The 15,320-nt window shown below is 41.8% G+C and overlaps 1 protein-coding gene across 12 annotated transcripts in view; it reads right to left on the reverse strand.

Annotated features, from left to right (window-relative positions):
* Positions 1-15,320, reverse strand: part of HAUS8 (HAUS augmin like complex subunit 8) — a 438,075-nt gene that overhangs the window by 302,035 nt on the left and 120,720 nt on the right. For all 12 annotated transcript variants that reach the window (XM_073657881.1, XM_073657870.1, XM_073657846.1 and 9 more), the window contains 3 exons: positions 12,303-12,414; positions 5,763-5,818; positions 3,677-3,788 (listed from right to left, as the gene is read on the reverse strand). In XM_073657881.1, coding sequence (XP_073513982.1) covers positions 3,677-3,788; positions 5,763-5,818; positions 12,303-12,414 — 280 coding nt within the window. The remainder of the gene's footprint in view (positions 1-3,676; positions 3,789-5,762; positions 5,819-12,302; positions 12,415-15,320) is intronic.

Consider the following 15,320-nt stretch of genomic DNA (forward strand, 5'->3'; position numbering starts at 1 on the left):
CTGTCACCTTCCGATTGGGTTTTGTCACAAACAAGTCCACTGTTGGAAGACCGCACATTGCCACAATCCTGGAGAATATCTGAGTGTTCAAGGACCATTCTCCTTTTATGGAAGTACAGCTGAGAAAATCTGCTGTGACGTTTTCCTTCCCTTTTAGATGAACAGCAGAAAGGGAGAGACAATGATCCTCTGTATTCTGAAGAAGTTTGTTCGCTACTCTCATTAAGTCTTTTGAACGGGTTCCGCCTTGATGATTTATATATGCTACTGAGACTTGATTGTCCGAGAGTATACGGACATCCTGGCCCTGTAAATATACAAGGAACTTATTGAATGCATAATCAATCGCCAAAAGTTCCTTAACATTTGAGGAAAACCGTACCTCATTTTCTGACCAGGTCCCCTGAATTAAGCTACCTTCAAAATGAGCTCCCCAACCTGTAGCACTTGCATCTGTAGTCAAGACTGCAGTAGGTTTACATTCCCAAGGGACTCCCCTAGAAAGATTAGTGTGTACCAACCACCAACGAAGGGATTGTAGGGAACGAGGGGCCAAGGTAAACTCCCGGTCTAGATGTCCATCTAGGATTGAATCGTTATACAATATATCCCATTGTATTGCCCTTGAGTGAAATTGAGACCAACGCACTGCGGTAAAACTCGAGGTCAAGGTCCCTAATAATGACATGGCTTTACGGAGTGACATAGAGGGTCTATCCATACAATGTCTTACTAAGCCCTGGATTTTTGCAATCTTTTCTTCTGATAAATAGCATAACTGTCTTTCAGAATCTAAAATGACCCCTAGAAACTGTTGAGCTTTTAGTGGAGTCAACCTAGATTTTTCTACATTTAGAAACCAACCTAGTCCTTCCAGAACAGAGATAGTTACCTGAAGGTGGGCCTCGCATTGAACAAAGGAGTTTCCCACTCTCAGGAAATCATCAAGGTAAGGGATTATTAAGATGTCTTTTTCTCTTATATGGGCCATAACCTCTGCCACTAGTTTGGGTTAGCTATAGCCCCGCAAATTTTTACCAAAGGGAAGTGCAGTATACTGAAAGTGTTTAACCACCCCACTTATTTCAATGGCTACCCTCAAATACTTTTGATAGTCCTTATAAATGGGAACATGGTAATATGCGTCTTTAAGATCCAGAACTACCTTATAACAGTGGGGAAAAAGTAATTTTATCGTTTTTAAGGATTCCATTTTAAAGGTGTCTATTTTAATAAAGCTATTTAAAGATCTTAAATTTATGATTGTCCTGAAACACCCATCTGGTTTGGGGACCAGGAAAAGCGGGGAGTAGAATCCGTGACCCTCTTCTGAATCCGGAACCTCAATCAGGACATTTTTCTTTATTAGGACTTGAATTTCTGATACTAGGGCAGTCTGCTGCTCTGGGGAGGAGCTAGAGGGAACAATCATGAATCTTCTGTAAGGAAGAGTTTGAAATTGAAATTTAAGACCAAATCTAATCAGGCTCAAAATCCAATTACTATGTGAAATACGTTCCCAAGCTGGGAAAAATAACGACAATCTCCCTCCCACCTGGGCCGACTGTGATTTCCCTGGCTTCTGCTCTTTTTTGGAAATATAACCAAAGAGTAGGCTTATACCTTTAAGACCTCTTTCTTCGAATTTTTCTTGTTCTCTGAATAATCTTCTTTCGCGCCTGTCACGTTCCCTGCCGGCAGGGCCCGGATCTTTTGCACAGTATAGCGGGGGGGGGGGATGCCCGAATGCGGCTCCGCACATGGCGGACATCTAACTCCGCGAGTGGGGATGTCACTCCTGGCGCAACGTACATGCAGGTGCCCCAATGAGCTCTGCCGTGGCGTCTCCAGAGTTCCAGGACCGACCTAGGGTGGAAACCTTCACTGTTCCAACACCCTGTGGATTCCATCTGGGGCAAGAGACAGTCTTCATCCTGCAGGTAAGCATGAGAGGTCTCCCATCAAGGACAGGAAACCTAAACTGAGGCGGGAGAGAGGTGCCGCCCTTTTTAACCTGTAGGTTTCCTGTCCACGATGGCCGGATCCTCGCTCTCTCGTGGTGCTGTCATGGGAGTACGAATAAACTTCCATCTGCTGTATTAGTTGCTGCTACAAAGCAAGACATGGGGCGCATAAAATAGGTAATGCGTTTCAAAGATATGCCACTAAAACGATATTACTAAGAAATCTAGAACTATGGCCAGAGCCACAAAATGCATTTAATTTTTTTGCAGCAATACAATTTGCTGTTATACTAATTGACGTGTACAGACAGCTTTACATTGATTTGCTTAAATATAGTTTATATAGTCAAGCGATCTCTCAAATATATTCTTGCGCCTCTGACTTTTTATTGTACTTTTATTATAATTTCTATTAAAAAAATAAAAACACATCAAGGCAGCACAGTGGCTCAGTGGTTAGAACGGCAGCCTTGCAGCGCTGGGGTCCTGGGTTCAAATCCCACCAAGGACAACATCTGCAAGGAGTTTGTATGTTCTCCTCGTGTTTACGTGGGTTTCCTCCCACACTCCAAAGACATACTGATAGGGAATGTAGATTGTGAGCCCCAATGGGGATAGTGCCGATAATGTAAGTAAAGCGCAGCGGAATATGTTGGCATTCTATAAAAATAAAGATTATTATTAAAAACTATGAGGAACAAAATTTTACTTTTTGGAGGTTGACCAGTAATTATTATTATTATTTATTATTATAGCGCCATTTAGTCCATGGCGCTTTACAAGTGAAGAAGGGGTATACATACATGAACAATTACAATAATCTTGAAAACAATGTGACGGCGACTGGTACAGGAGGAGAGAGGACCCTGCCTGCGAGGGTTCACAATCTACAAATTGTAGATGAAAAGAAATATATATCGTAATGAAATGCATAATGAATCGAGTCAGTATGAAATAAAGATTGAACTGTAAATATCGCTCTGTATGAATAGGAGCCAGAAAACTATTCTTCACTTTTAAATAGGTCATTTTATGATGAGAAACTCCATTTAAAAAGGAAATTGGAGATGATGAGCAACCTCCCCTAAATTCATGTTGTAATACATATGCAAATGAGGCTGAAGTGCTCTGGGTGTGATCAAAGTACTTTGAGCCTTTAGCACAACCTTATTCTGCTTGACTCACAGCTTAATGGCTTAACTACACAGACTAAGCGGTCAGACAAGCAGAAGAATGTGGCACTAGGCAAAGAACAAAGCTGGGGATTAAAACATGTAGGTTTTGATTATCCAGCAATGGATTTTATTAACAAAAGTATATAATTGTTCATGAGAATGAAATGGCAAATTAAGTGGCTTGGAATGGGGAGGAGGGTGGGAGTTGATAGTCAAGACAGATTTCCTTCAAGTGGCCCTCCCAGGCTTTTCTGTATACTGCCACCATTTTACTAAAACACGCTGACATCAAACTATTGCCTGTGAGTTTTTCAAGTAGCTAACTGCAACATCGCATGAACGTCTTGCATGAGCTGCTCTTAGTCTATATAACAAATATGCCACATTGCCCTCCTTTGCTCAGCATAGATGTTAATTAATAAACTGAAGGATAAATGGAAGTCACATGCTTATGATCCTTTACAGCTAATCAGACACATTACATTCTTGGTGTATCAAAAAAGAAATTCTAAGTTAGGGAACTTCAGGTTCGCTTACCTGGAGGTACTTTAAATTTTTGAGGCAGCACAGACTTCCGAGTAGGAGTACCACTTCCACCTTTTTCTTGGCTTTTTCCAGCTGATAAGACTGTTGTGTTTGTGACATTCTTCTATAAACGACATGTTAAAAAAAAAAAAAACTATAAAAATGGAACTGAGAAACATACAAGAATGCACTGACTAATTTGTTGCAAAAGTAGGGATTGAAAAATCCCATCCACATGTTGCAGAAACTGCTTCATTCACTTGAATGACAAATTTTGACGATATGAATGTTCTGGCTGTATCTACTTTGGAGAGTAAGATAAGCACTTGACATTGTTATGGTGATATATTGGAAGTAAAAAAAAATAAATTAAAAAAGGTGTAATATGGGGGAATTAGGATAGGAACAGGTGAATACATTTATTGAAAGAGCAAAATGCCTGTGGACTTAAAGAGGACCTTTCACCAGTTTGACGTGTTCATCAGGCTACATCACTGATTAACTCCAGTTGGAAAACGTAGTAGTGTCGTTTTGGGACAAAAATTGCTGGGCATACAAATTTGTCTAAACACCAGGAGGTTGACAAAATCCTGGAAAACCTGCCAAAAATCGAGCGATCAAGTACTGATCATCTCTCGGAGGCATAAGGGGAGGGAGGTGGATTAGGAAAGATCAGGAACGTTTTCCTTTCTTCAACAGTGCGCAGCACCAGCAGTAGTGATGGCACGGGCTTGAAAAAGTCTGTGGCATCACAAGGCGCAGCACAGCACGACAGAATGACAGTCATACTGCGGTCCGATCACCTCTGGTGCGATTGACATTGTCCGATCGCACCAATCAGAGTTGGCAAAACTAGGCTGGACATCAATGTTTGGCCACAGCCCCACTATCAAAATAAAATATAAAGCATTGTATTTTTACAACATCAATGATAATCCGCAGCGGAAATTTCCGCAGCATGTGCATAGCACATGCGGATTATCATTGGGGATCATGGGGCACGTATTACCAAGCGTTTTTTTAAAGCGTTTTCGCTGCGGAAATTCCGAGGCAAAAACGCTTGAAAAACGCATAGTGGGCACGCAGCCTGACTCCAGCACTGTTTCAATTGCTAGGCTTCAATAAAACCCTTATCTGCTGCTGCTCTTCTTGCCTGCTCATTCAAAAGCTGTATCATCCTTCCCACCCCATGATTGACAGATTTCACTCTACACTGTGCATAGGCCAAAAGCTGTTAACCAATGGTGGGGGGCAGAATGGCCAAAACCTCATGAAGGACTACATATCAAAAGCTTATCACTGAAAAACAGACTTGCAGCTGAAAACTACCGCCAACGTCAGCGGTCGCGTGACCTGTCACATGACAGCTGACGTCATGAAAGGTCCTTTTACATTACCGGTACCCGCCACGGAGCCAGCAGTGACGCCGGGAGCAGAGCGGGGGCCATCAGAAGGCGAGTATAAGGTTATTTTTTATTTTAATTCTTTTTTTTACTTACACGTACCCGGGTCTGGAGGAGAGTCTCCTCTTCTACAGACCCGGGTACCATCCGCACATTAATCGCATAAGATACGCATGACTATACGTAGTCATGCGGATCTTATGTGATCCAATGCAAGTCAATGGCGGCGATTTCGCAGTGAAATCGCACTAGAATTAGTCTTGCTGCGGGTTTTACCGCAATGCGAATTTGCAGCGGAAATTTCCGCATGAGCACAACACATGCGGATTTGCATTGCAGTACATGGCAGACCTATTACAAGCGATTTTAATGCGTTTTCGCAGCGAAAATACGCCGCAAAAACGCATTAAAACAGCTTCGTGTGCACAAAGCCTTAAAGTCTGATTGGCTGCCACACTATCAGTGAGCACAGCGGCTCTGCCAGTGTAAATGGAACGCTCAGCTCACCAATTGGCTGCTGCACTGTCAAGTTGTCATGACTTCAGCGTCAGATGCACTAGTGGACAAGGGTATGGTGACCATTGCACTTTTTTTACTATATGATTCTGTCTGGGGACCAATATGTCCCGAGAAGGGACAATGTCTTTTAGCACAAAAGGTTTGTTATCCAGAAGTATGAGTGAGGGAGAGCATACCTTTGTGTTTTTAGGCTTATCATACTGCATGTAACGCGATTTCACCACCTTTGGACCTGTTAAGACAAAAAAAAGTGCTATTAGGTTATGGAACAATATACTATACATTCAAATAAAAGTCCGCTTGCAATACAAACACCATAAAACATAGGGCTATGGTCACATAGGATGTAGTCATTTCTCATATCGTCACAGAAAGGCTTATTGTATTAGTGTTTTGAATCAGTTTACTTTTCAGATGTGTATGTTTGCCATTGTTTTTTTTATTTTTGGAATCATAAAAATAAAATAAAAATTATATAATATATAAGAAGGGATATAATCCAGCTCCCAGATTCATATTTCCACAATGAGTTGAAACCAATAGTCTTTTATTATAAAATTTTAAAAATTAAAGGGAAAGCCTTAGCTACTTACCGGTAACTGGATTTTTCAGAGCCCATGACAGCACCACGAGAGAGAGAGGATCCGCCCATCATGGACAGGAAACCTACAGGTTAAAAAGGGCGGCACCTCTCTCCCGCCTCAGTTTAGTTAACAGAGCATGAGAGGACCGCCAAGGTTAATAACAACAAAATAAATTCATTTTAAACCAATTACTTTAACCAACTTCCCCCCGAGGGTGCAAAAAAGGAAATTAATTCTACGGAAGTGCGAAAAAACATCAGTGTAGGGAGGGAATATAAGGGTGCTGTCATGGGCTCCGAAAAATCCCGTTACCGGTAAGTAACTAAGGCTTTATTCGTACTCCCATGACAGCACCACGAGAGAATTACAGAGACGAAAAGAGACTAGGGAGGGACCACAGCTTGAAGCACCCTTCTTCCAAAAGGGAGATCAGAAGAGACACCAAAATCCAATCTATAATGCTTCTAGAAGGTTGAGGGAGAAGACCGGGTGGCAGCCTTACATATGTCTTCAATGGTAACCTCTGTCTTCTCCACCCAGGAGGTTGCTACTGCTCTGGTGGAATGAGCCCTCTGATACTTCCTTATCCCCTGAGGAGTAGGCGAGGGAGATCGCCTCTCTAATCCACCTCGCAATCGTAGATTTTGAAGCTTTACAACCTTTCCTAGCCCCCTGATGGCATATGAATAGGGAACTCTCTTTCCTAAAACTGTGTGAAACCTCCAGGTATTTAAGTACGCACCTCCTAACTAATGTGTGTAGATTCTCCTCTTTCTGATTTTTAGGGGGAAAACAAAAAGTTGGAAGATTAATCTCCTGAGTCCTATGGAACCGAGTGACTACCTTTGGAAGAAAGGCTGGGTCAGGTCTTAATACAATTCTATCATCCAGAATTTGAGTAAATGGTGGGGATATAGAAAGAGCCTGTATGTCACTTACTCTTCTGGCTGAAGTCAGGGCAACTAATAGGGCTGTTTCAAGAAGAACAATTTTATGGGAGGCTGAATCTAGGGGCTCGAAGGGAGGGTTAGTCAAGGCATTTAGGACTAGATTTAAATCCCAGGGAGAGGATTTACAGTTAGGTCCATATATATTTGGACAGATACAACATTTTTCTAATTTTGGTTCTAGACATTACCACAATGAATTTTAGACAAAACAATTCAGATGCAGTTGAAGTTCAGACTTTCAGCTTTCATTTGAGGGTATCCACATTAAAATTGGATGAAGGGTTTAGGAGTTTCAGCTCCTTAACATGTGCCACCCTGTTTTTAAAGGGACCAAAAGTAATTGGACAGCTTAAATAATTGTAAATAAAATGTTAATTTCTAGTACTTGGTTGAAAACCCTTTGTTGGCAATGGCTTCCTGAAGTCTTGAACTCATGGACATCACCAGACACTGTGTTTCCTCCTTTTTGATGCTCTGCCAGGCCTTCACTGTGGTGGTTTTCAGTTGCTGTTTGTTTGTGAGCCTTTCTGTCTGAAGTTTAGTGAAATGCATGCTCAATTGGGTTGAGATCAGGTGACTGACTTGGCCATTCAAGAATATTCCACTTCTTTGCTTTAATAAACTCCTGGGCTGCTTTGGGTCATTGTCCATCTGTAGTATGAAACGACGACCAATCAGTTTGGCTGCATTTGGCTAGATCCGAGCACACAGTATGGCTCTGAATACATCAGAATTCATTCGGCTGCTTCTGTTCTGTGTCACATCATCAATAAACACTAGTGACCCAGTGCCACTGGCAGCCATGCATGCCCAAGCCATCACACTGCCTCCGCAGTGTTTTACAGATGATGTGGTATGCTTTGGATCATGAGCTGTACCACGCCTTCGCCATACTTTTCTCTTTCCATCATTCTGGTAGAGGTTGATCTTGGTTTCATCTGTCCAAAGAATGTTCTTCCAGAACTGTGCTGGCTTTTTTAGATGTTTTTTAGCAAAGTCCAGTCCAGGCTAGCCTTTTTATTCTTGATGCTTATGAGTGGCTTGCACCGTGTAGTGAACCCTCTGTATTTACTTTCATGCAGTCTTCTCTTTATGGTAGATTTGGATATTGATACGCCTACCTCCTGGAGAGTGTTGTTCACCTGGTTGGCTATTGTGAAGGGGTTTCTCTTCACCATGGAGATTATTCTGCGATCATCCACCACTGTTGTCTTCCGTGGGCGCCCAGGTCTTTTTGCATTGATGAGTTCACCAGTGCTTTCTTTCTTTCTCAGGATGTACCAAACTGTAGATTTTCCCACTCCTAATATTGTAGCAATTTCTCAGATGTTTTTTTTCTGTTTTTGCAGCTTAAGGATGGCTTGTTTCACCTGCATGGAAATCTCCTTTGACCGCATGTTTACTTCACAGCAAGATCTTCCAAATGCAAGCACCACACCACACATCAACTCCAGGCCTTTTATCTGCTTAATTGAGAATGACATAACAAAGGGATTGCCCACACCTGTCCATGAAATAGCCTTGGAGTCAATTGTCCAATTACTTTTGGTCCCTTTAAAAACAGGGTGGCACATGTTAAGGAGCTGAAACTCCTAAACCATTCATCCAATTTTAATGTGGATACCCTCAAATGAAAGCTGAAAGTCTGAACTTCAACTGCATCTGAATTGCTTTGTTTATAATTCATTGTGGTAATGTCTAGAACCAAAATTAGAAAAATGTTGTCTCTGTCCAAATATATATGGACCTAACTGTAGTTTTAATAATAGGTCTACACCTAAAAGAAGCTTTTATAAACCGCGCTACCCAATAATTAGCAGCTATATCGGAAGAAAACAAAGCTCCCAAAGCCGATACTTGCACTTTCAATGTACTAGTGGTAAGGCCATATTCTAAACCCCGCTGCAGAAATTCTAGTATGTTCCGAATAGGGGGCCCATCCTCTGTTTAAAAATTTTGAAAAGGACAAACTTCCTCCAAGTCCTAGCGTAGATGCGGGTAGTAACGGGTTTTCTGCTACATAAGAGAGTGTTCACTACATTTGAGGAAAACCGTACCTCATTTTCTGACCAGGTCCCCTGAATTAAGCTACCTTCAAAATGGGCTCCCCAACCTGTAGCACTTGCATCTGTAGTCAAGACTGCAGTAGGTTTACATTCCCAAGGGACTCCCCTAGAAAGATTAGTGTGTACCAACCACCAACGAAGGGATTGTAGGGAACGAGGGGCCAAGGTAAACTCCCGGTCTAGATGTCCATCTAGGATTGAATCGTTATACAATATATCCCATTGTATTGCCCTTGAGTGAAATTGAGACCAACGCACTGCGGTAAAACTCGAGGTCAAGGTCCCTAATAATGACATGGCTTTACGGAGTGACATAGAGGGTCTATCCATACAATGTCTTACTAAGCCCTGGATTTTTGCAATCTTTTCTTCTGATAAATAGCATAACTGTCTTTCAGAATCTAAAATGACCCCTAGAAACTGTTGAGCTTTTAGTGGAGTCAACCTAGATTTTTCCAGATTTAGAAACCAACCTAGTCCTTCCAGGACAGAGATAGTTACCTGAAGGTGGGCCTCGCATTGAACAAAGGAGTTTCCCACTCTCAGGAAATCATCAAGGTAAGGGATTATTAAGATGTCTTTTTCTCTTATATGGGCCATAACCTCTGCCACTAGTTTGGGTTAGCTATAGCCCCGCAAATTTTTACCAAAGGGAAGTGCAGTATACTGAAAGTGTTTAACCACCCCACTTATTTCAATGGCCACCCTCAAATACTTTTGATAGTCCTTATGAATGGGAACATATAAGGTAGTTCTGGATCTTAAAGACGCATAACAGTGGGGAAAAAGTAATTTTATCGTTTTTAAGGATTCCATTTTAAAGGTGTCTATTTTAATAAAGCTATTTAAAGATCTTAAATTTATGATTGTCCTGAAACACCCATCTGGTTTGGGGATCAGGAAAAGCGGGGAGTAGAATCCGTGACCCTCTTCTGAATCCGGAACCTCAATCAGGACGTTTTTCTTTATTAGGACTTGAATTTCCGATACGAGGGCAGCCTGCTGCTCTGGGGAGGAGCTAGAGGGAACAATCATGAATCTTCTGTAAGGAAGAGTTTGAAATTGAAATTTAAGACCAAATCTAATCAGGCTCAAAATCCAATTACTATGTGAAATACGTTCCCAAGCTGGGAAAAATAACGACAATCTCCCTCCCACCTGAGCCGACTGTGATTTCCCTGGCTTCTGCTCTTTTTTGGAAATAGAACCAAAGATATACCTTTACGACCTCTTTCTTCGAATTTTTCTTGTTCTCTGAAAAATCTTCTTTCGCGCCTGTCACGTTCCCCGCCGGCACGGCCCGGATCTTTTGCACAGTATAGCGGGGGGGAGGGGGGGGGGGGATGCCCGCATGCGGCTCCACACATGGCGGACATCTACCTCCACGAGTAGGGATGTCATGCCTGCCGCAACGCACACGGAGGTGCCCCAATGAGCCCTGCCGTGGCATCTCCAGAGTTCCAGGACCGACCTAGGGTGCAAACCTTCACTGCTCCAACACCCTGTCGATTCCATCTGGGGCAAGAGACAGTTTTCATCCTGCAGGTAAGCATGGGAGGTCTCCTATCAAGGACAGGAAACCTAAACTGAGGCGGGAGAGAGGTGCCGCCCTTTTTAACCTGTAGGTTTCCTGTTCACGATGGGCGGATCCTCTCTCTCTCGTGGTGCTGTCATGGGAGTACGAATAAACTTCCATCTGCTGTATTAGTTGCTGCTATAAAGCAAGACATGGGGTGCATAAAATAGGTAATGCATTTTTAAGATATTCCACTAAAACGATATTACTAAGAAATCTAGAACTATGGCCAGAGCCACAAAATGCATTTAATTCTTTTGCAGCAATACAATTTGTTGTTATACTAATTGACGTGTACAGACAGCTTTACATTGATTTGCTTAAATATAGTTTATATAGTCAAGCGATCTCTCAAATATATTCTTGCGCCTCTGACTTTTTATTGTACTTTTATTATAATTTCTATTAAAAAAATAAAAACACATCAAGGCAGCACAGTGGCTCAGTGGTTAAACTGCAGCCTTGCAGCGCTGGGGTCCTGGGTTCATATCCCACCAAGGACAATATCTGCAAGAAGTTTGTATGTTCTCCTTGTGTTTACGTGGGTTTCCTCCCACACTCCAAATGCATACTGATAGGGAATGTAGATTGTGAGCCCCAATGGGGATAGTGCCGATAATGTAAGTAAAGCGCTGCGGAATATGTTGGCGTTCTATAAAAATAAAGATTATTATTAAAAACTATAAGGAACAAAATTTTACTTTTTGGACGTTGACCAGTAATTGTAGATGAAAAAAAATATATACCGTAATGAAATGCATAATGAATCGAGTCAGTATGAAATAAAGATTGAACTGTAAATATCGCTCTGTATGAATAGGAGCCAGAAAACTATTCTTCACTTTTAAATAGGTCATTTTATGATGAGAAACTCCATTTAAAAAGGAAATTGGAGATGATGAGCAACCTCCCCTAAATTCATGTTGTAATACATATGCAAATGAGGCTGAAGTGCTCTGGGTGTGATCAAAGTACTTTGAGCCTTTAGCACAACCTTATTCTGCTTGACTCACAGCTTAATAGCTTAACTACACAGACTAAGCGGTCAGACAAGCAGAAGAATGTGGCACTAGGCAAAGAACAAAGCTGGGGATTAAAACATGTAGGTTTTGATTATCCAGCAATGGATTTTATTAACAAAAGTATATAATTGTTCATGAGAATGAAATGGCAAATTAAGTGGCTTGGAATGGGGAGGAGGGTGGGAGTTGATAGTCAAGACAGATTTCCTTCAAGTGGCCCTCCCAGGCTTTTCTGTATACTGCCACCATTTTACTAAAACACGCTGACATCAAACTATTGCCTGTGAGTTTTTCAAGTAGCTAACTGCAACATCGCATGAACGTCTTGCATGAGCTGCTCTTAGTCTATATAACAAATATGCCACATTGCCCTCCTTTGCTCAGCATAGATGTTAATTAATAAACTGAAGGATAAATGGAAGTCACATGCTTATGATCCTTTACAGCTAATCAGACACATTACATTCTTGGTGTATCAAAAAAGAAATTCTAAGTTAGGGAACTTCAGGTTCGCTTACCTGGAGGTACTTTAAATTTTTGAGGCAGCACAGACTTCCGAGTAGGAATACCACTTCCACCTTTTTCTTGGCTTTTTCCAGCTGATAAGACTGTTGTGTTTGTGACATTCTTCTATAAACGACATGTTAAAAAAAAAAACACTATAAAAATGCAACTGAGAAACATACAAGAATGCACTGACTAATTTGTTGCAAAAGTAGGGATTGAAAAATCCCATCCACATGTTGCAGAAACTGCTTCATTCGCTTGAATGACAAATTTTGACGATATGAATGTTCTGGCTGTATCTACTTTGGAGAGTAAGATAAGCACTTGACATTGTTATGGTGATATATTGGAAGTAAAAAAAATAATTAAAAAAAGGTGTAATATGGGGGAATTAGGATAGGAACAGGTGAATACATTTATTGAAAGAGCAAAATGCCTGTGGACTTAAAGAGGACCTTTCACCAGTTTGACGTGTTCATCAGGCTACATCACTGATTAACTCCAGTTAGAAAACGTAGTAGTGCCGTTTTGGGACAAAAATTGCTGGGCGTACAAATTTGTCTAACCACCATGAGGTTGACAAAATCCTGGAAAACCTGCCAAAAATCGAGCGATCAAGTACTGATCATCTCTCGGAGGCATAAGGGGAGGGAGAGGGGGATTAGGAAAGATCAGGAACGTTTTCCTTTCTTCAACAGTGCGCAGCACCAGCAGTAGTGATGGCACGGGCTTGAAAAAGTCTGTGGCATCACAAGGCGCAGCACAGCACAACAGAATGACAGTCATACTGCGGTCCGATCACCTCTGGTGCGATTGACAATGTCCGATCGCACCAATCAGAGTTGGCAAAACTAGGCTGGACATCAATGTTTGGCCACAGCCCCACTATCAGTATTTGGTCAGTATTGTTTCTCAGGAGTGGGAGCCAAAACCAGGTGAGAAACAATCAGAGAAAAGGTATAATAGAAACAAGTCACCAATTCTGCATTTATCACCCACTCCTGGTTTTGGCTCCCATTCCTGAGAAAAAACACTGACCGAATACTGATAGTGGGGCCGTGGCCTTTCAGTGAAACAATGAAAACGCTGCGGTTGGCTGTTAAATTCTGTACAGCCAATCACAGCGATCGTACTTGTGCGAGGGGTGGGCGTTGAAACCCCCAGTGACTATGAGCCCAGGTGCCTGCTGTGAGAATCAACAAGCACCTTAATGCGATCACCGCGAGAGAGTCCAACGTCGGTAAGAGGTTAAAGGGAATTTGTCAGTAGGATAAACTCTAAGCAGTCTTCATGTGCATGCAGGTCCTAGAAAGCTGAATAACATTACACCTGATATCTATGATACGATGTCTTATTACTGAGAAATCCACATTTTTCTTATATGCAGATCAGTGTCCGGCCCATAGAGATAACAGCTCATTTGCATATTAGAAAAATGTAGATTTCTCTAGAATAAGACATGAGATCATAAATAACAAGCTATAAAATTTATTAAACTTTCTATGACCTACATGTCCATATAGACAGCTTGATCCGGGCAGATTGAGCAAAAAGTTTGGCTGTGACAAAGCTCTTGGCCCAGACAGTATTCACTGTTTTCAGAACATTAACAGTAAGAACATGGAAGAGTCGAGGAGCCATTTGGTGAGCTGCATATCCTGCTACATGTTCACAGACTTGCCAGTGGAAAAGCGAAACTTCACATGCCAGAAATGCAAGCTTGTGTCCCTGTTGGAGGAAAAGTTGCGAAATCTAGAAGAGAGGTTAACTACCTTGAAAATCATTAAGGAAGGTGAAGAGTTCTTAGACAGAGCAGAATTATCTCTTCATGATTCAGAAAGAGAAGAAATTCGAACTGCACCTGACGAAACAGAGGAATGGAAGCATGTGACCCAGAGAAGCAGGAGGATCGAGAGGCAGTCAGCACCCATACTGCTCAGGAACCAGTACCAGGCTCTCACGCAGGAGAACCATGAAGAAATACAGCAAAATAAGACTTTGCCAGCAATGAATAACCTTGTAAGCCCTCAGAATCCTCCTGTATGGAGAAAGAAGAATGTTGTGAAGAAAAAACGGAGAGTGGTGGTCATGGGGGATTCCCTGTTAAGAGGAACAGAGGCCGCTATCTGCAGACCAGACATAACCTCAAGAGAAATGTGCTGTCTTCCAGGAGCAAAAATTAAAGATGTGTCTGACAGGATATCAAGACTCTTCAGACCTACAGATCACTACCCATTCCTGCTAATACATGTGGGGACAAATGACACCTCAAGAAAGGACCTGGAAACCATCTGCAGTGACTTTGAAGACTTAGGCAAGAAAGTGAAAGAATTGGGAGCGCAGGTGGTCTTCTCATCCATCATCCCAGTGGATGGCCATGGAACAATGAGGTGGAATAAGATTCTACAGGTGAACAACTGGCTACGTCGATGGTGCCGTCAACAAGGATTTGGATTTCTGGATCACGGAATGAATTACCTATACGATGGACTACTTGCTAGAGATGGGGTGCACCTTACGAAGACTGGAAAACATGTATTTGGAAGTCGCCTTGCTACACTCATCAGGAGAGCTTTAAACTAGAACAATGTGGGAAGGGAAGCAAAAGGCCAGAAAAAGCCATACAGCTGACAAATACTATTGAGATCTCTGCTACTGGAAGTGGAAAGGAAGAACAAAGACAAAACAATTTAAATAATAAAAATATGGGAGGAAGAGAAACCAATCACAAACTAAAATTTTTTTATACAAATGCACAAAGCATGGGCAACAAACAAAGAGAATTGGAACTACTAACGCAGGAAAAGGAATATGATGTTATTGGAATCACTGAAACTTGGTGGGACGATACACATGATTGGAATAAAAGGCTAAAAGGATACAACTTATTTGCAAGAAACAGACTTGATAAACGAGGAGGAGGTGTCGCATTGTATGTTAGAAAAGCGTATATCTGCACAGAGATTGAAGCTTCAGAGACTGGGAGTTCTGTGGAAACTGTTTGGGTAAGAATACAAGGAGAGAACAAC

This window comes from Phyllobates terribilis, unplaced genomic scaffold, assembly GCF_046119375.1.
Source record: "Phyllobates terribilis strain yellow unplaced genomic scaffold, ASM4611937v1 Scaffold_1__5_contigs__length_1240528914, whole genome shotgun sequence".
Lineage (NCBI taxonomy): Eukaryota > Metazoa > Chordata > Amphibia > Anura > Dendrobatidae > Phyllobates > Phyllobates terribilis.